This window comes from Eutrigla gurnardus (genome assembly GCF_963514095.1).
Source record: "Eutrigla gurnardus genome assembly, chromosome: 18".
In the NCBI taxonomy this organism is placed as follows: domain Eukaryota; kingdom Metazoa; phylum Chordata; class Actinopteri; order Perciformes; family Triglidae; genus Eutrigla; species Eutrigla gurnardus.
This window is the reverse complement of record NC_139929.1, coordinates 1570999-1587332: the sequence shown is the minus strand read 5'-3', so window position 1 is coordinate 1587332 and position 16334 is coordinate 1570999. Positions and strand designations below refer to the sequence as shown.

General features: G+C 42.0%; 2 protein-coding genes across 2 annotated transcripts in view; both read left to right on the top strand.

Annotated features, from left to right (window-relative positions):
* Positions 1-505: 505 nt before the first annotated feature.
* On the top strand, positions 506-9390 carry ube2wb (ubiquitin conjugating enzyme E2 Wb). Its single transcript, XM_084034195.1, has 6 exons — positions 506-544; positions 1338-1429; positions 3784-3886; positions 6724-6879; positions 6957-7032; positions 7114-9390. Exons 1-6 carry the CDS (start codon positions 530-532, stop codon positions 7125-7127), a joined length of 456 nt encoding a protein of 151 aa, XP_083890321.1. The 5' UTR covers positions 506-529; the 3' UTR covers positions 7128-9390.
* Positions 9391-10624: 1234 nt separating this feature from the next.
* Positions 10625-16334, top strand: part of stau2 (staufen double-stranded RNA binding protein 2) — a 71025-nt gene continuing 65315 nt past the window's right edge. The window contains exons 1-5 of the mRNA XM_084033136.1: positions 10625-10727; positions 12452-12659; positions 12950-13080; positions 13385-13544; positions 15333-15468. Coding sequence (XP_083889262.1) covers positions 12461-12659; positions 12950-13080; positions 13385-13544; positions 15333-15468 — 626 coding nt within the window. The 5' untranslated portion in view covers positions 10625-10727; positions 12452-12460. The remainder of the gene's footprint in view (positions 10728-12451; positions 12660-12949; positions 13081-13384; positions 13545-15332; positions 15469-16334) is intronic.

Here is a 16334-nt window from a genome sequence, read left to right as displayed (position 1 = left end):
CTCAGCAGACCGGAGGGCATGCATCATTCCTATTGCTTTAAAAGTAATCTCACTGAGGTAATATTATTATTATTACTATTATTATTAGGTGTCCTTGGGTTCTTTGAAAGGTGCTATATAAATTCAATTTATTATTATTATTATTATTATTAATAATTATTATTATTTTCCTGATGGCAAAAGGACAAACACGACAAGAAAATTCAGTATAATTCCGCATCAGGGTCATTAGGTCATCTCACAGAGTAGATGTCACTGACCCACGTGACCTCAGTGGGTTTTAACGCCACATTCATTTTTTTTAAATGTATTCTTAATACACACATTTAAAAAAAAAATCGATTAAAAAGCCGCTGGCGATATGAAAATAACATCCATCTAACGGCAGCATGAGTGAGAGAGGTGACCTTAGGGTGCACATCAGTGGATTGTTTTCCCTCTGTCAAAACAACTTGTGTCACGTGACCGGTGACGTAGCGTCCTCCTCCACTCCGGCGCTGCTGATGCAGGGAAGGGGGGGGTTTCCATCATGGCGTCGATGCAGGTAAGAATACATTGAGAGCGATCGCATATTCTATATAAATATATAATCCTGGTTGACCTTCACTCCCGTGTTTACCGGCGGTTTGTTAGCCGCTTCTTTTACGCACACGTATCAGTTCGAAGCGGCGATGACAATCCCGTTAAAAGCCGCCACATTTATTCTCCACGGTTCCGGTTTTAGCTCCTGATGTTTGCTAGCAACACAACTAGCATCATCATCACCACCGAAGGGCTAGCATAGAAACCAGCTTTCCTATATGTGTATCGATTGATTTCATTTTTGACGTATTTCGATGTTTCATCCCAGCAACACGCAGGTAATAACTCAAGGAATGTGATGCCTTGGTGGTTTGATTTGGTTCTCGCGTTTTTTAAACGAGCTAGCTGCTACGTCTGCTATGTGTTGACGTTAGCTGAGCTAAGCTAAGCTAAGCTAAGTGGCTAGCGAGACGCTGCGCAGCAGATCGACCAGTTCTAGTTTCCTCTCGAACAGGTGCATCGCTTTTTCTTGAGATGTCGAGATCTGCCTTTAAACAAACAAAATAGCTCTAATGACGAATTAAATTTTCATGAATTGTATTTGTACCATTTTTTTAAATTTCATCCGTCACTAATGGATTGATTTAGTTGTGAACACGGTGAACGAGTCTTCAAATACATTAATTTTGTATTTAAATATTGGTATTTCACAGTGGTTTTTGTTTTAGTCTCTTAATTATATTTTATTTTATTTTTTTATATATATATTGTTGAAATGGGTGTGGCGGAAACCAAAACACTTTCTCTTCCAACAGAAAAGGCTACAAAAGGAATTATTAGCCATGCAAAATGATCCACCCCCAGGAATGACGCTGAACGAGAAAAGTGTGCAGAACACCATCACGCAGTAAGTACCTTTTTAATCAAATAAAATAATATATTTCACGTGTTTTAATTTGCTTCAGGGTGGCAGCACTGTGCAATCAATAATTAACAATACTTATTTATATCCATCCTCTATACAGTTCTCTACACTTAACTTATTTGTATTTTTTTACTTATATTCTTCTCTCTACTTTAAATATATTTAGCTAAGAGTTTCTTTACTGGTTACTTTGTATATTTAGTTTTTTTGTAAGTTGCTGGATATCAAATTTCCTTGGGGAGTCATCCCAAAGGGATCAATAAAGATAAGTCTAGCATTTTTCTAACACATCTGGTACAAATGAGGCCCCTGTCTCACACACAGTCATTGAAGAAGGTTGGCATCTGTGAATAACACGCGTTATGGATGTGTGTGGTTTCCCAGAAATGCAATAAAGGTAAATAACAGTTGTGGTGGACGTAAAGCTCCTAGAAGCCCCAGCAGCAACGGGTTTGGCAGCTCTTTGGTCGAGTGTTTCTAATCCACACTGTCACTCACTATCCATCCTTTATTAAATATTTAAACGCTTCACAATCGGGTGTTGGGTATGGGGTAGCGGAGACCAGAGGCTGCTCGGCCAGACTTTTTCTGCCTTGGCGTCTTTGAGTTGTTCTTTTAAACATCCTTGTGATTATGTTACCTGAGTGAGTGACACAGTGTCTTTTATAAGTAGTGAGGAATGTTGAGCTGAGTCCTGTAAATGGATTCGAGGCACATTTTTAGCCGAGGTCAGAATGATTTCACGGACTGGTTTTTTTTCTTTTTCCAAGAGGCAATTCTTGTGGTTTGTAATGAGACAATGAGAGATCTATTTACAGACGGCATCTCCCTCATTGGATAAGAATCACTTTGTCAGACTGAACACATGTTTTTGCATGACTGACAAGTCTACGAACCAGTTGGGCTAGTTTCCTTGTTCACCGCATCCCAGGCTTTGAGATTCGTGGGTGCGCCTTTTGTTTTCTACTCTTGACATGTCTGTCTGACCTAGATTTATTTTTCTGTCATGGTGTAGGGATCTACCCACTTTAATCAAGTATGTCATAGTGGACTAAGATACTACTATAATGTTCCGGCTTGATGTTGAAGATTAACTTATCTATTCTTTAAAACAAACATGGAGGGTAAAAAACTAGTGACAATACTGTGCCATGTGTTTTTATTTTAAAGTATCTCTCTGTGCTGCTCGTTAAGATTACACTGCCCTTCAGTTGACTGCGTGAGAGTGCATTTGCCGTAATGACGCAAATTGAGCGCTGTGTCCTTGGAGTCGTTGCCCCTGAACGCCGTGGGTGGCGTCAGGTGTAAGTCAGCATCATGTACAGGGATGCTGCCTCCCTCCTCGGGAGGAATAATGGAGCTCCTTTCAGATGCTTTGACCCGTCGACTCTCTTGAGGCTGACCTCGTATGTAGGCTTGAGTGATGATGTGCTTGGGGCTGGATTTGAAAGTGACACAAGGCAATAAACCAGAACAACAGCCACAAGTCTCTGTGGTGACCTATCTGCGCCGCGTTCCTGGAAGAAACTAGGCCAGAGTTTGTGATGCTGTCATCAGTGCTCCTTTTTCTTCTCGTCTGAGCAGACAGTCCTTATAATTGTCCTGCCAGTGAATCCTCTGATTATGGACTGTAGAGGTATATTAAACAGGCAGACCTTCCTTCATTCCAACATCCAGGATCAAGCCACTGTATGCAGTCATCTCTCATTCTGAGCAAGCAATTGAATCCCTCCCTGCTCAGTCAGCACAGTTCTGTAGCCGGGCTACAGAGGCGAAAATGGATTTTGTCCACTGGATCAATAAAGTATCACATTATAACTAAACCACTGTCATAACCTCGCTGCATATCGAATGTCGCTGGGACGAGGCCGACTCAAATCTTTTGATTACACACTTACTGCAGCATCGGCTGTTCACATTTCGTACGATCCTTTTTTAATGCCGAAGAGATGTGATCCATGCAAGTCATTCTGTACACGTTTCCAACCGTTCTACTACAGAACGATGTGATGTAACATACAGCACGATGTGATGTAACATACATAACGATGTGATGTAACATACAGCACGGAACTAATAAACACTTAGAGACTTAGATTCTACAGCCATGCTTGCAGCTCTGTGGGGTTTAGGCATGCACAGTGCTCACCATTTTACTCAAGTATGCAAATGTGTTAGTAGGCAAATAACTAAGAAAGTACAGCTGATGGGAATCATTTGTTTTGCAATTATTTGATCATTAAACATTCTGACCTGATCACCACACACCTGTGTTTTTGGCTGAATGTTGGGGGATCAGTATATATGTTTATTAAAGTTTAAAATCTTTCTTTCAGGTGGATCGTAGACATGGAGGGAGCATCTGGCACACTGTACGAAGGAGAGAAATTTCAGCTGCTTTTCAAATTTAGTAGTCGGTATCCATTTGATTCACCTCAGGTAAGCACGGGTTGCTCTGTAGGCGTTGGTATGTGTGTGTGTGTGTGTGTGTGTGTGTGTGTGTGTTTGCATGCTGGTAAATGTGAGGCTCTTTTGTCTTTCTCTGGGCTTGAAAAGTGCCATGTAAGCACAGCCCATTTACAAGGACCAGTCCAGTCTGCTTCAGCCGGGACACACAGGCTGCTCTGCTGCGTGTGGACCGTAAATAAGAAGTGAATGTCGTCACCGTGATGTCACCTGTTGGGTTGAAGCCTCCAGTTTGTCATTTTGGCCGTCACCATCTTGATAGTTTTGTTGCCAGAAATTACCATATCTGAACAAGAGGGCTACGGAGACCGAAGCCCTTCTGTACCCGGCTGTAAACATGTTTAATTCTGCTGTAAAGTTGGGCACTTTAACATGGGGGTCAATGGGGATCCCCGGAGGACACCAATGAATGAACCTGAAGTTTTCCTGACTAAATGTCCAATCTGCATTTTCCTTCATCATTTAACTATTAAAGTCGCAACCAAAACAAATTGCGGGTACAGCACAGAGGTACTTTTCCCCCCAAACCAAATGAGAAAGCGTAGAGCTGTGTAAACATTCCTCCGCTGTCTGGATGCCTGCAATCATCACATGAAACGCATCGGCTCCGCGGTTGTTAGTGGAATGAGTCTGGGCTTGGAACGATCGGAGCCCGGCATCACTGCCGGAGACGCCGGCACAGAGCTCCCGCTGTAGTGAAGGTTGAGGGGATTACTTTATCTCAACTATATTGTTTCACTCATTAGGAGCCGGGCCACCTAAAAATAGACAGTGAGTAGGTGTAGAGAAAATTAGATTATCTCAGCTACCAGGATCCTCCCAAATAGGAAGGACAAGCTGTCGGTGTGGCCCTCTGTTGGATCTCCCTTCGGCTGTAGTTATTGGTTGTGTGACGAGCTTCAGTGGGAATATAAGCCAAACATTGTCATCATTGGCCCACAGGAACTCAGTTCAGCTGTTAAATGGCCGATATCACCATATATATCATCAAATAATACAATTACGTCTATCTATTCTATATCTTTCTTTCACAATGTCGGGGAAATAAACAGCCAAATCATGTTACGTTAATATAAATATAAATTACACGACAAGTTACATTCTGATCCTCATGTGGGAGCGGGAGCTGGACTGAGCGGCTGTTTTGCTAACAGAGAGACGGCACAACATGCATTTCATCTTCAAAAATACTTTAAAACACAGTGTCTTATTGAACTACCAGAAATCATGCAACATCCTGATCTAAATGTTAATTTTGGACATGTCGCCCAGCCCTACTTGTCGCTTCTGTTTCCTTTTTTACATCATTCTCACAGGGGAAAAAAATAGATTCTCTACCAAAACCTGCCATGTTGATTTTGTTTGCCACAATGTGATATCACTCCTTCCAACACAGTAATGTCTGCCAAACAAATACATTATAATATGATTGGTTGCCATTTCTAATATTGACCTTTTAGGGCTGTGCTTTGCTGTTTGTATTTCCCATATACCATCCAGACTCCATTGATTGTGCTTTGAGTACATTACATTTACATTTAGGTCATTTAGCAGACGCTTTTGTCCAAACTTACAATAACAAAGAAAGAAGAAGAAAAGAAACAAAGAAACCACCACATATCATTGCTGATAAAGTAAGAGCTAAAAATAGAACAAGTGTTCGATCCTCGTCTGAGTAAAGTAGTAGCTGTTCAGCAAAACATATCTTATCTATATCCCCGGCTGATTGGCTATACAGTTCCTCACCAATACGGGCTACATTCAGCTCGACCCTGTTGGTCGCTGCCTTATTATCTGTGTGAATGAGTGGATTTGGTTCTAAATATATATTGTAAATTGCAGTTTTAGAGCAGAAAGAAAGTCCAAAAAGTATCTGACACTTCATTGACTGTTTGAACTTCCTGTAAGGCGCTTGACGTCGTATCGATGCTTTGAGCTTTCTGTCCTACTCCTATCTGTAACACTCCCCCCTCCAGCCCAGCGGTGCACTCTCCTGTCACCCCCTGTCTGGTGCCAGACCGCCTCCACCCATTGCTAGCCTTCATTACCCACTTCACCCACTCGGCTGGACTCCCCTCCAGCTCAATCATGACTTCCTCTCCTCTCATCACACACTTCCTGTATCAGCCGTGACTCTTGCTCCCTTTTACTGGCTTATATCTCCCGCTCCTTTTTTTAGAACACGTCTCCCTTTTTCTTTCTTTCTATAAAACATGTGTCCTCTCTTAGTCTCCCATTCTCTCACCCCCCTCTCTCACCCCTCTGTGCTAATCCCCGAGCCTCGTGTTGCTGGAGAGGGCTAAGCCTGAGCTTATAATACAAGTCTCATTATTTTCTGTCATTAATGAAAAAAGTCTCAACTTTTTTTTCCCTCTCCCAAGTCTTTGAACAAAATGCCCTGAATTCAGTGTAAAATATAGAAACGGTTATTAAAGTCATCCATCTTTTTGGGACCTCCTTCATAGGCTTATTATGATGTCATATTCAATTAGTGATGCACCAAATCTACATTATTAAACCAAGTACAAGTACTGACATTTCAGGACTGGTCAGTGTACTTAATAATACCATTACAGTTCAAATTAACCAAGAGACCTGGCCAAGCGGGCAGCATAAAACAAATAAATTAAGGTTTTGTACAAACGGTACACACAATTATCACACAATTAAAGGACAGTTTGGGGATTTCATAGTTAAGGAATTATATGCAGGGACAATTTCCTAATTTCTAGGTCCTTTATTAATGAGCCAAAGGCGTCAAATGAAGTCAGTAACCCCTTGCTTTGTTTCTCTGTGTGTCCCCGTTGCAGGTAATGTTCACGGGAGAGAATATACCTGTCCACCCTCATGTGTATAGTAACGGTCACATCTGTCTATCTATCCTCACGGAGGATTGGTCGCCAGCCCTCTCCGTGCAATCCGTTTGTCTTAGCATTATCAGCATGTTGTCCAGCTGCAAAGAAAAGGTACGCACCATTATAACGGGACAGATGTAGTGATTCATGTCAACGACATCCACGTTAATGTTTGCTTCTCTCTGCAGAGACGACCGCCTGATAACTCCTTTTATGTAAGAACGTGTAACAAAAATCCAAAGAAGACGAAATGGTGGTATCACGGTGAGTATTTTGTTCACACGTGTGGAAGTGAATGCTTGAAGAAGGCGGCGCCACGTAACTTGTTTTTGTTTTCCTTCACAGATGATACATGCTAATGTACAAACTTTGTAATAATCGTAGAAGAAAGAAGTCCTACTGACGTACGTGAAGCACTTTTTAATCATTCAGTCTTTGAACTCTGACCTTTGACTGGAACAATGGACACCATGCGCTGGAGGCTCTTGACTGCATCCCCCCCCCTGAACCCCCCCGAACCCATGGATGCATGTTTTAGTCGGTTGTAATAAAAGAACGAAAATAATGGAACGATTTAGATGCACCAAGATGGATCCTTTTTTTTTTTTTTTTGGCAAAAAAATATTCAGTAATGCAGCGAGCAAGCAAGGTGGAATTGTAGTGAGATAATTATAATACCTGTTTTAAGATGCGTTGTTGTTCCGTTTGTGTGGGTGCATTTTAAAGGTCCACGTGTTGTGCAATAATAACTGCTGGATGCATGCTTGGGCCTACAAAGAGAAATCCAAATCTAATCCGTTTTCTGGAAAGGGATCTGACCATCCGAACCCACGAAGAAAATGCTTCACCTGTTTTTTGTTTTGAATGATATGCACTGTGAAAGGATCTAGTTCAGAAAGGCACTATTAGTATTAGTTATTCCCCAAATCTGCAGTTGTACGGTAAGCAGGCCTCCTTATTTTCAGGTTGAAAACCATTTTTTAGTTCAGAACCAGTTTCCCCCCTCCTTCATCTTCCAACGTGAGGTTTGCAGCTCTTCCTGTTTGGTTCGTTAGTCGGTACGGAGGGGGGAATCGAACCCGCGGCGCTAGATCCGGTTAGAGAGTTGGGCTGAACTCGTGTAGTGTTCACTTAGTCCGGCCTCGGAGACGTCGGCCTCTCTTCCATTTAAAGAATGTTTGTAAGAGAACATGATCCATTTTTATTTGTGTGCTTTTTTTAATTTCATGCTTTAATCTTCTACGGTTTGATTTTAAATGTTGTTTTTTGTACTGCTTTTCAAACAGCTGATACTTTATAACGGGGGGGGGGGGGGGGGGGGTGTTGATGGGCCAGTATATTTTTGCTTTTCTGTTTGCTTTCTATTTGTTATTTAATTTAAATCTTTATATTTTTTGATCTCCAGAATGGTAATGAATGACGAAAAAGGAGTCTTTCTAGAAGCCGTACAGATTTTGTGATCCGACCCCACCCCCCCTCCCTCGGTCAGAGTTTTGGCTCAGGTACTTTTTTCAATGAAGAGATCGCCTCTTAAAAGATACCCATCAGATATTTTGAATTTAACTATATTTTCACCAAAAGAGACTGTTATGTTGTAAACTTATAACACGTCTGAACTATTGTGTGTGTATATAAGTCTTTAAAATGGTTTGATGATGATGATGATGATGAAATTAGCAGAGGATGCACTTACTGGATAGCAGAATCATGATAGGAGTGCTTTATTTCAATGGAGGGTTAGTCTGCATCTTTTGCTAATTAGGATGTGTACAGTCGGCAACAACGCTACGGTTGGTTTAAAACATAAAATAAAAAAAAGTTTAGTAGTTTAACAGTGGGGGTGCATGCAGTTTTAAAACCCTACTTTTTCTTATTGGCATCAGACATCGTGAGAACCTTTTGTCTTTCCATAACGTAGGTCATGGTTTATGGGATGGATATTACAAACCTCCAGAGGCTCTTTTGTCATTTAATCTCCATTCCTTAAGAGATGTTTATCGCCATCCAGTCAGAGATACTTGAATTTTTTTCCATCTTTTGGGTTTGTATTGCGTTTGCTTTTTTTTTTTTTTTTTTCCAGGGTCTAGCTGAGTTTCTTGAATGAATTTGAGTGAATGTGATGATACTCTATATATTGTAGAGATTACCACGGCACACCGCTATCTCAAAAAAACTATATTGATAACTTAAAGACATCTATTTAACCAATGATTTTTTGTTTTTGTTAGCTTCATTGTTATGGTCCTGTGTTGTCACCGTGTTGTGAGGGAGGAGCCTACAGGCCTGAAGACCATGTGTGAATGCAGTCACAACAGCATTGTGTTGGATGGGGGGGGCAAGTAGCCTTCACCCAGGGGGGCAGTAGATCAGAAGAGATTTAAAAAAACTTGCGAGTGAAAATGTTACAACGGTTTGGATGTGCTGTTTTTTTTTTCTTCCTTGGTTTTTTTTCCTTTTCAATGTGGTTTGAACTCTTAGCTTGCAGGTTGTTGTGAATGATCAACACTAATGAGGGTGTGTTATTTATATTTGAAATTTTGTTCTGGGATGTGCAAGCTCCATGTAATAGGTGCCTGTTCATTTTCATAATCTAATAAAAAGCAAAGATTCACTTTTATTCAACCTCGGTTTGCACAGTGTTTGAATATCTCATTCAGGGTTTTTTTTTTCTTTTTCTGCAGCCTCAAAGCCTTTCATGGATTTTATTCTGACATGATTTAGTGTTGGGTATAAGGATGATGAATTATATCATTAAAATGTGTTTGAGGACACATAATTCACATTGAGGATGTCACTACTTTTAACAGTGTTGTAGAGAACCGAGAAGTCCATCTACATTTTATCTGACAAACATTTAAATCAACGTTTCATGCTTATTTCTATTCCTTATAGTAAAGGTACATTAAGGCTCTTCAACATAGGCCAAACTTAATTTTTAAAATAGTTTATGGTATATGCATGTTGTTGGCCAAGCTTGAAAAAGTTTGCATCATCACTCAAAACTACATTTTGTGTACTTGGACTTATTTAAGCACAATCAGTAAGTGTTGTATGTTATTGCTCGCCACAATAACATAGGAAGAAGTGGGTTGGTGGCACCATCTAGTGGTCAAGTTGCAAAATTACTCGTGTCAAATATCTGATCCACAATTCATGTTTATGAGCCTTTGAAATAAAAGACTCACTGGAATTGTGCGCGGGATCCCAGAATCACTGAGCACTGATTAGATGTGCCAAGAGCCTGGTGGCACAAAATCCAGACCCTGGTGGTCTTTGGGGTTTGTGAAACACTCCTAAAAGTAGACCTCTTCAGATTTAAGACCCAACGATCCTCAAGTATGTCTTTAGGCAAAATTAAAAAAAAAAAAAGGCAGTAAATCCCACCTGCAATATGGTGGTCTGTGGGTTGTTATGTGTGTGTGGGGGGTAATTATTTTTTAAATATAATTAACTTTATTTTATTAACATCAATTAATAAACTTCCCAGGGGGTAAAAAAAACGAAGCCCTACATCACTTGTGCCATTAAAAAGCATCATGTTAAAACAGAATGATCCATTGAAACTCATTCTCATGCATCTCGTGTGCAGAAAGAAGTTGGAAAAGGCTCATTTCTTGTTTCTGAATCAAAGTTACGCTGCTTCGGGCTCCGAGGAAGCGAACCCGGACTGAACCATTCACGCCGCCGCGGGGAGGGGTGTCCGATTCATTCAAGATTCACCTCAAAACCCTAATAATGGTACGTCAGCGACGCGTTACCCCTAACACCGAGCACACACACGAAACACAAGCTTTGTACGATGAATATAAAAATGAACAATCGTCTGCCTCCCGCGGGGTGTATTTGACGTGTTTTTGTTTCTACCCGGACACATGACGTGGTCTGTTCCCTCTTCCATCCAGTTCTCTTTAGTGTTTGCCAATGTCGGAGGTGTAACTGGGGTCTGGCCCTGGACAAAGGTAACAAATACACTTAAATATCGGTCCCTTCGTTGCTCGATAGTGTCCGGGTTGATTGCCACGATGTTGCCGTCCGTCTGTCACGTTGCGGTGAACTGAAATCCCCCCCCCCCCCGGACTTTCGTGGAGGATGGGGCGGTGTGGAGATGCTAGCAAGAGGGGGTGCTCGGCCGATCAGCCATGATGAGCGTTAACCGGCTAAACTAGCGTTACCGGAGGGGGGCTACATGGTGTATATTTCCTCCGTGGAACCCGTAGCGACGTGTCCGTGACAGCGTGCGTGCTCGCCGCTTCTGTCCGCGTGTCTTTCGGGAGCTGACATTCGCGGGAAAATGCCGTTTTTCTCCGTTTGGCAACGTTAGCTTCGTTGCTAACGCTGGACAGCCGAAGCTGTGGTGATATAGGTCTCAAGGGGGGGGTCTTGTCAAGTCAACCCCTAAACAAGCAACCACCGTGTTCAAGTTGCCGTGTTGGACAACCTGTGTTGCTGCTCGTGCACGTTGCTAGTGAGGAGTAGAGGGGGATAAAAGAGGAGCCAGGAATGATTGTTGCCCCGAGGGGCAACAGGCAAGAGGCAATGATGTAAACAGGTTTACATGCGTTGAGTTAAGGCCACGGATGAGATGTGTTACAAATATACATACTGGTAGTATTTGGGGGGATATCCGTTGCCATAGAGACGAGTCACTGCTGTGTTGTTTACACCAAATCATGTCCTCTTGACTGTAAACAGGAGACACAGGAGACACCTGTCTGTTGATTGGAGATGTCACCCACAAGGTGCTAGGTTCAAGTCCAGCACAAAGTGTCCCGAATGACTGGGGGGTTCAGGTCTGTGTCTGCCCCCCCCCTCTGCCTGCCACACATTAATGTGAACCACGAGTGGAGCCACCTTGGCAAAATGTTGTGATATTGTGTTTTTTTTTTACCATTTCAAATAATTTATTACATTTTAGTAAATGTAAGTAAAATGTATTTATATAGCGCTTTTCACAGATACAATCACGGAGTGCTTCACAGTAAAGTGCAGGTCGAACCAACAGCAGCATCAATGTTATGGTAAAAACAAAGTAAAATATACAGTATATGATACATGTACACAAATATACACACAAAACATGGAATTAAATCAGAGACGGAGGTCTACCAAAAGCCAGTTTGAATCGGTGGGTCTTGAGGTGCCCTTTAAAGACCTGAACCTGATCAGGATGCAGAGCGTCTTCATCTTATCTTATTTAAATTATACATATGTTACATATGCAGCCACAGGCACCTGTGTGTGATTACATTTAATGGAATACTGCTCACACGTATCAGGACGTTTTTTTTTTTAACTTTCTACGGATCGTCTGACCCCCTCTGCTGTCGGCGGCCTCGCTTCCACACTTCAAGTCAAATAAAAACGTGATTGAACGTCCATTGTCTTGTTTCGGGGGCCGCTATCGCAGGATTCTCTCCTCTCTTTTTTTCCGGGCAGCTTAGCTGCAGTAACATGAGCAAAGCTCCTTCAAATAAAGGTTCATTGTCTGGCTGTATTAACTGCCAGTGGATCAGAATGTGAGATAGGCCAAGGGCTGCTCCGTTTCAAAGCTTTGCACACAGAAATCTATCAAATGACAGCGAGCAGCATGAAATTGTGGTTGGAATAATGTGTAATGCACGCTTCATTATTATTATTTATTTGTTTTAAAGTGATATTATGACATTGAACTGTCTGGTTTCAGGAATAGAGCATGGCTCAAGTGAAAGTACAGACCTCAGCACCCCTGGCTGGTCCTGGCCTCTCCCCCGGAGTTCCCCCGACGGCCATGCCCAGCCCCGGATCCCTGGGTCTGCAGCCCTCCGTCAACGGCACAGGCCCGGCCCCCACACCCGCCTGCCCTGCTCCTGCAGTCGGATATGGGGACGCCCCTGTGTCTGCTACATCGCCAGGTACAACGTCAATACAACGCTTTATTAGTCACGATAATCGGCTTATATTATGCTCTGTAATTAAATCTTCAATTTTGAATTCTCCACGGGCGAATCGGCATTTCTGAAATTATAAATTATGCAGAAGATTCCGTGCTACGGTGTATAAATATCCTTTTTCTGTAATGTGATGCGTCACTCAATCAAAATCATGTGTTTTGTCGATGCCTGATGATTCTTCGTGAATATATATATAGTTCTCGTCCCCGGTACCACGTTGCTCAGTGTTCTTCTGTGCTCGTGTGTTTCAGGCCCGCCCCAGGAGAACATGGCAAACCCTAAAGAGAAAACTCCAATGTGTTTGGTGAATGAGTTAGCCCGTTTCAATAGGATCCAACCACAGTACAAGCTCCTCAATGAGAGAGGCCCTGCACACGCGAAGGTAAGGGATCCAGGACTGACAGATAGATCTGGGATTATTGTAACGTGCATGTAGTGACATTTTAAATTGTAGGTTGGTCGTACATTAGGTTAAGTTGTATTTTTTTAGTCTATGAGTAGTTCCCTTGTTTAAGTTATGTTCATGCTGAGGTAATAAATGCTTATAGATGGCATTTCCATCTCTTTTTTGAGTCCTTGCAGGACTTTAGGTCCTGCAGGCTGCAGCTCTTATTATCTGGGTTCCAGGGCGATGTTGGTAAAAACATTTGCATTTGCTTTTCTTCCTCTGGGTGTCACTGTTCCAGATCTTCACAGTGCAGCTGACTCTGGGGGAGCAGGTGTGGGAGGCCGAGGGCACCAGCATCAAAAAGGCCCAGCATTCCACCGCCGCCAAAGCGCTGGACGAGAGCGTCCTCCCCAGGCCGGCGCCCCGCTCACCGAAAGTGGACATCAACAGCAACCCAGGTAGGGCAACCACAAACAAGCTGTCATTGTACCTTTTAACTGAGTATGTGTTTCTGTGAAGGACACACTTGTTCCTAATGTTAAAAAGCCTAGAATAGCTGATATCATACAGATGCCAAATGGCCATTTGAAGTGTTTATCACCAGCCATAAATTGAGGAAGTGTTTTTATTCCAGTTGAAATATTGAGAGTAAATGGAAACAACCAAGAGTGCAAAGACTAATCAAAGTCTTAATTTATGTTTGGTGCTTTTAAGAATTTGATTATATTAAAAATATAAACACTTTCTTAATTTTGGCTGCAGCAGCCGGACAAAGTAAGGTTCAGTAAATAATGGACTTGTTAACTTCTCATTACAATCTTTCAGAGTTGGTTGTAGCTGTAGGTTCTAGGAGGAACAGAATGGATGGTTCGAACTGTTTTCAAATGCCACGCTGTGTTTTTTTAAATGTTTTTTTTTAAAGCATCTGTTGTTCATTTCTTTCTGACAAGCAAGGGAAGTCTTAGCATGAGTGCCCTCTGCTGTTCTGTTTTAAATCTGAGCGGTGAAATAAGGTTTGTATATTTGGAGGGAGATTGGAAGGTCAGAGAGCAGCGTTTGCTTTGGGACGTCGATCATAAAGACGAGGGCATTGCTCTGGAGCCGCTGGATATATTTGAAAAGCACCATGTTCAGAACAAAGCCAGCACAGACCTGCTTAATGAAGCGTTAAGTGCAGACTTGTGTTTTCATCTCCGGCTACTTTAATACCCCTCTTACCTTCCCGGCTCTCTGCGGCATCGTAGTAGTGAAAGTCTGCGTAGCAGGCTCTTACTGGGATTAAGAAAAACCCTGGGACAGTGAATGCAACACATGCATTGTTCACAGTCAGACAGGTAGGAGACAGGAAGGAAACAGGAAGGAAACAGGTAGGAGACAGGAAGGAAACAGGAAGGAAACAGGTAGGAAACGGGTAGGAAACAGGAAGGAAACAGGAAGGAAACAGGTAGGAAACAGGAAGGAAACAGGTAGGAAACGGGTAGGAAACGGGTAGGAAACGGGAAGAAAACAGGTAGGAAACAGGAAGGAAACAGGAAGGAAACAGGTAGGAAACAGGAAGGAAACAGGAAGGAAACAGGTAGGAAACGGGAAGAAAACGGGAAGGAAACAGGAAGGAAACAGGAAGGAAACAGGTAGGAAACAGGTAGGAAACAGGAAGGAAACAGGTAGGAAACAGGTAGGAAACAGGTAGGAAACAGGTAGGAAACAGGAAGGAAACAGGAAGGAAACAGGTAGGAAACAGGAAGGAAACAGGAAGGAAACAGGTAGGAAACAGGAAGGAAACAGGTAGGAAACGGGAAGAAAACGGGAAGGAAACAGGAAGGAAACAGGAAGGAAACAGGTAGGAAACAGGTAGGAAACAGGAAGGAAACAGGTAGGAAACAGGAAGGAAACAGGAAGGAAACAGGTAGGAAACAGATGATATAAGTCAGGCTGATGTCAGATAAAGAAGATGTTTAACAGATATAAAAGTGAAGCATGTATGGCACTGTAAATATGGATGTATGTGGACCTATTTTGTTTGTGTCATAATTTTGCAAGTAATATGTATTAAATTTACAGTAATTAATTACAACAGTAATAATAATAATCATAGTAATAAGTAGTAGTAAAAAACAAATATAATTATAATACTTACGGCATATATGCAATGTTGTGTATATTTGTGATCAAAATAAAAATGATGATTCTGATGATATCAGATTGGTGTTTAATGGGGTTTAATGTCTCCATATGTCCTGGTTCAGGCAGTATAACCCCCACGGTGGAGCTGAACGGTCTGGCCATGAAGAGAGGGGAGCCGGCGATCTACAGGCCTCTGGATCCCAAGCCCATGCCCAACTACAGAGCCAACTACAACTTCAGAGGGATGTTCAACCAAAGGTCAGTCCCAAAAACTCTCCTTTCACACCTGAAAGTCTCAACAATCGGCCATTTCAAAATGTCTTTTATTTATGTCTTTTGGTTCTATTTCCACACTAATGTGAATAGATGTGGATTAACTTCCTTATTCCTCCTCTTTCAGTTGACAAATCATACATTTGTGCAGCATCATTTGTGAATGATTTGGATGGAGAACCTCCTGGTTATTCACCTGGTTAAACATGCGTTACAACTCACACTTCAGCTGCTTACATTCTGCACTCTACTTCTTTTTACTCTTTAAATTTGTTGGAACCATATCTCATGGCTTTGTTTTTCAACGTATCCACTCTGGTAACGCTTCAGTTTCTAGTTGTATTTGTGGAATGGACATGTAGCTAAAAATCTGTTTTGAGATTTATTTTAACGTAGCGTGGACACGTTCCTGATATATTTTAAATGGCCTCAAACGCTGCATTGTCTCTTTGATCCCACCGGCTTTAGATGTGTGGCCCTCCGGTCCATATGTTCTCTAAACTGATGAATGCCGTGCCCTCATGGGGTCCCTTCACACTCAGTCTCTGTCAACTTTCTTTCTTCTCTTCGTTTTCTTTTGCTTTACTGGAGCCGTCCAGCCATTTCCAAAACTCCATAAAAATGCCACAGAGGTGCAATTAATGATCCCCCTTCTCCCTCGGTGAAGGAATGTTATTTAGGTTGTGTTTGACTTAACCCACCCCAAAATCCGGTGCAACTTTTTTGGGGTCTAAAGATGCATCAACCAAGAAGAGCAGCAAAAAATTAGAAATAAGTCGGTCTTATGTTTGAAAAGCAAGGCATTAATGTTGTACTGGAATGTCAGTTTGATATAAATATTTAGTTGTTTA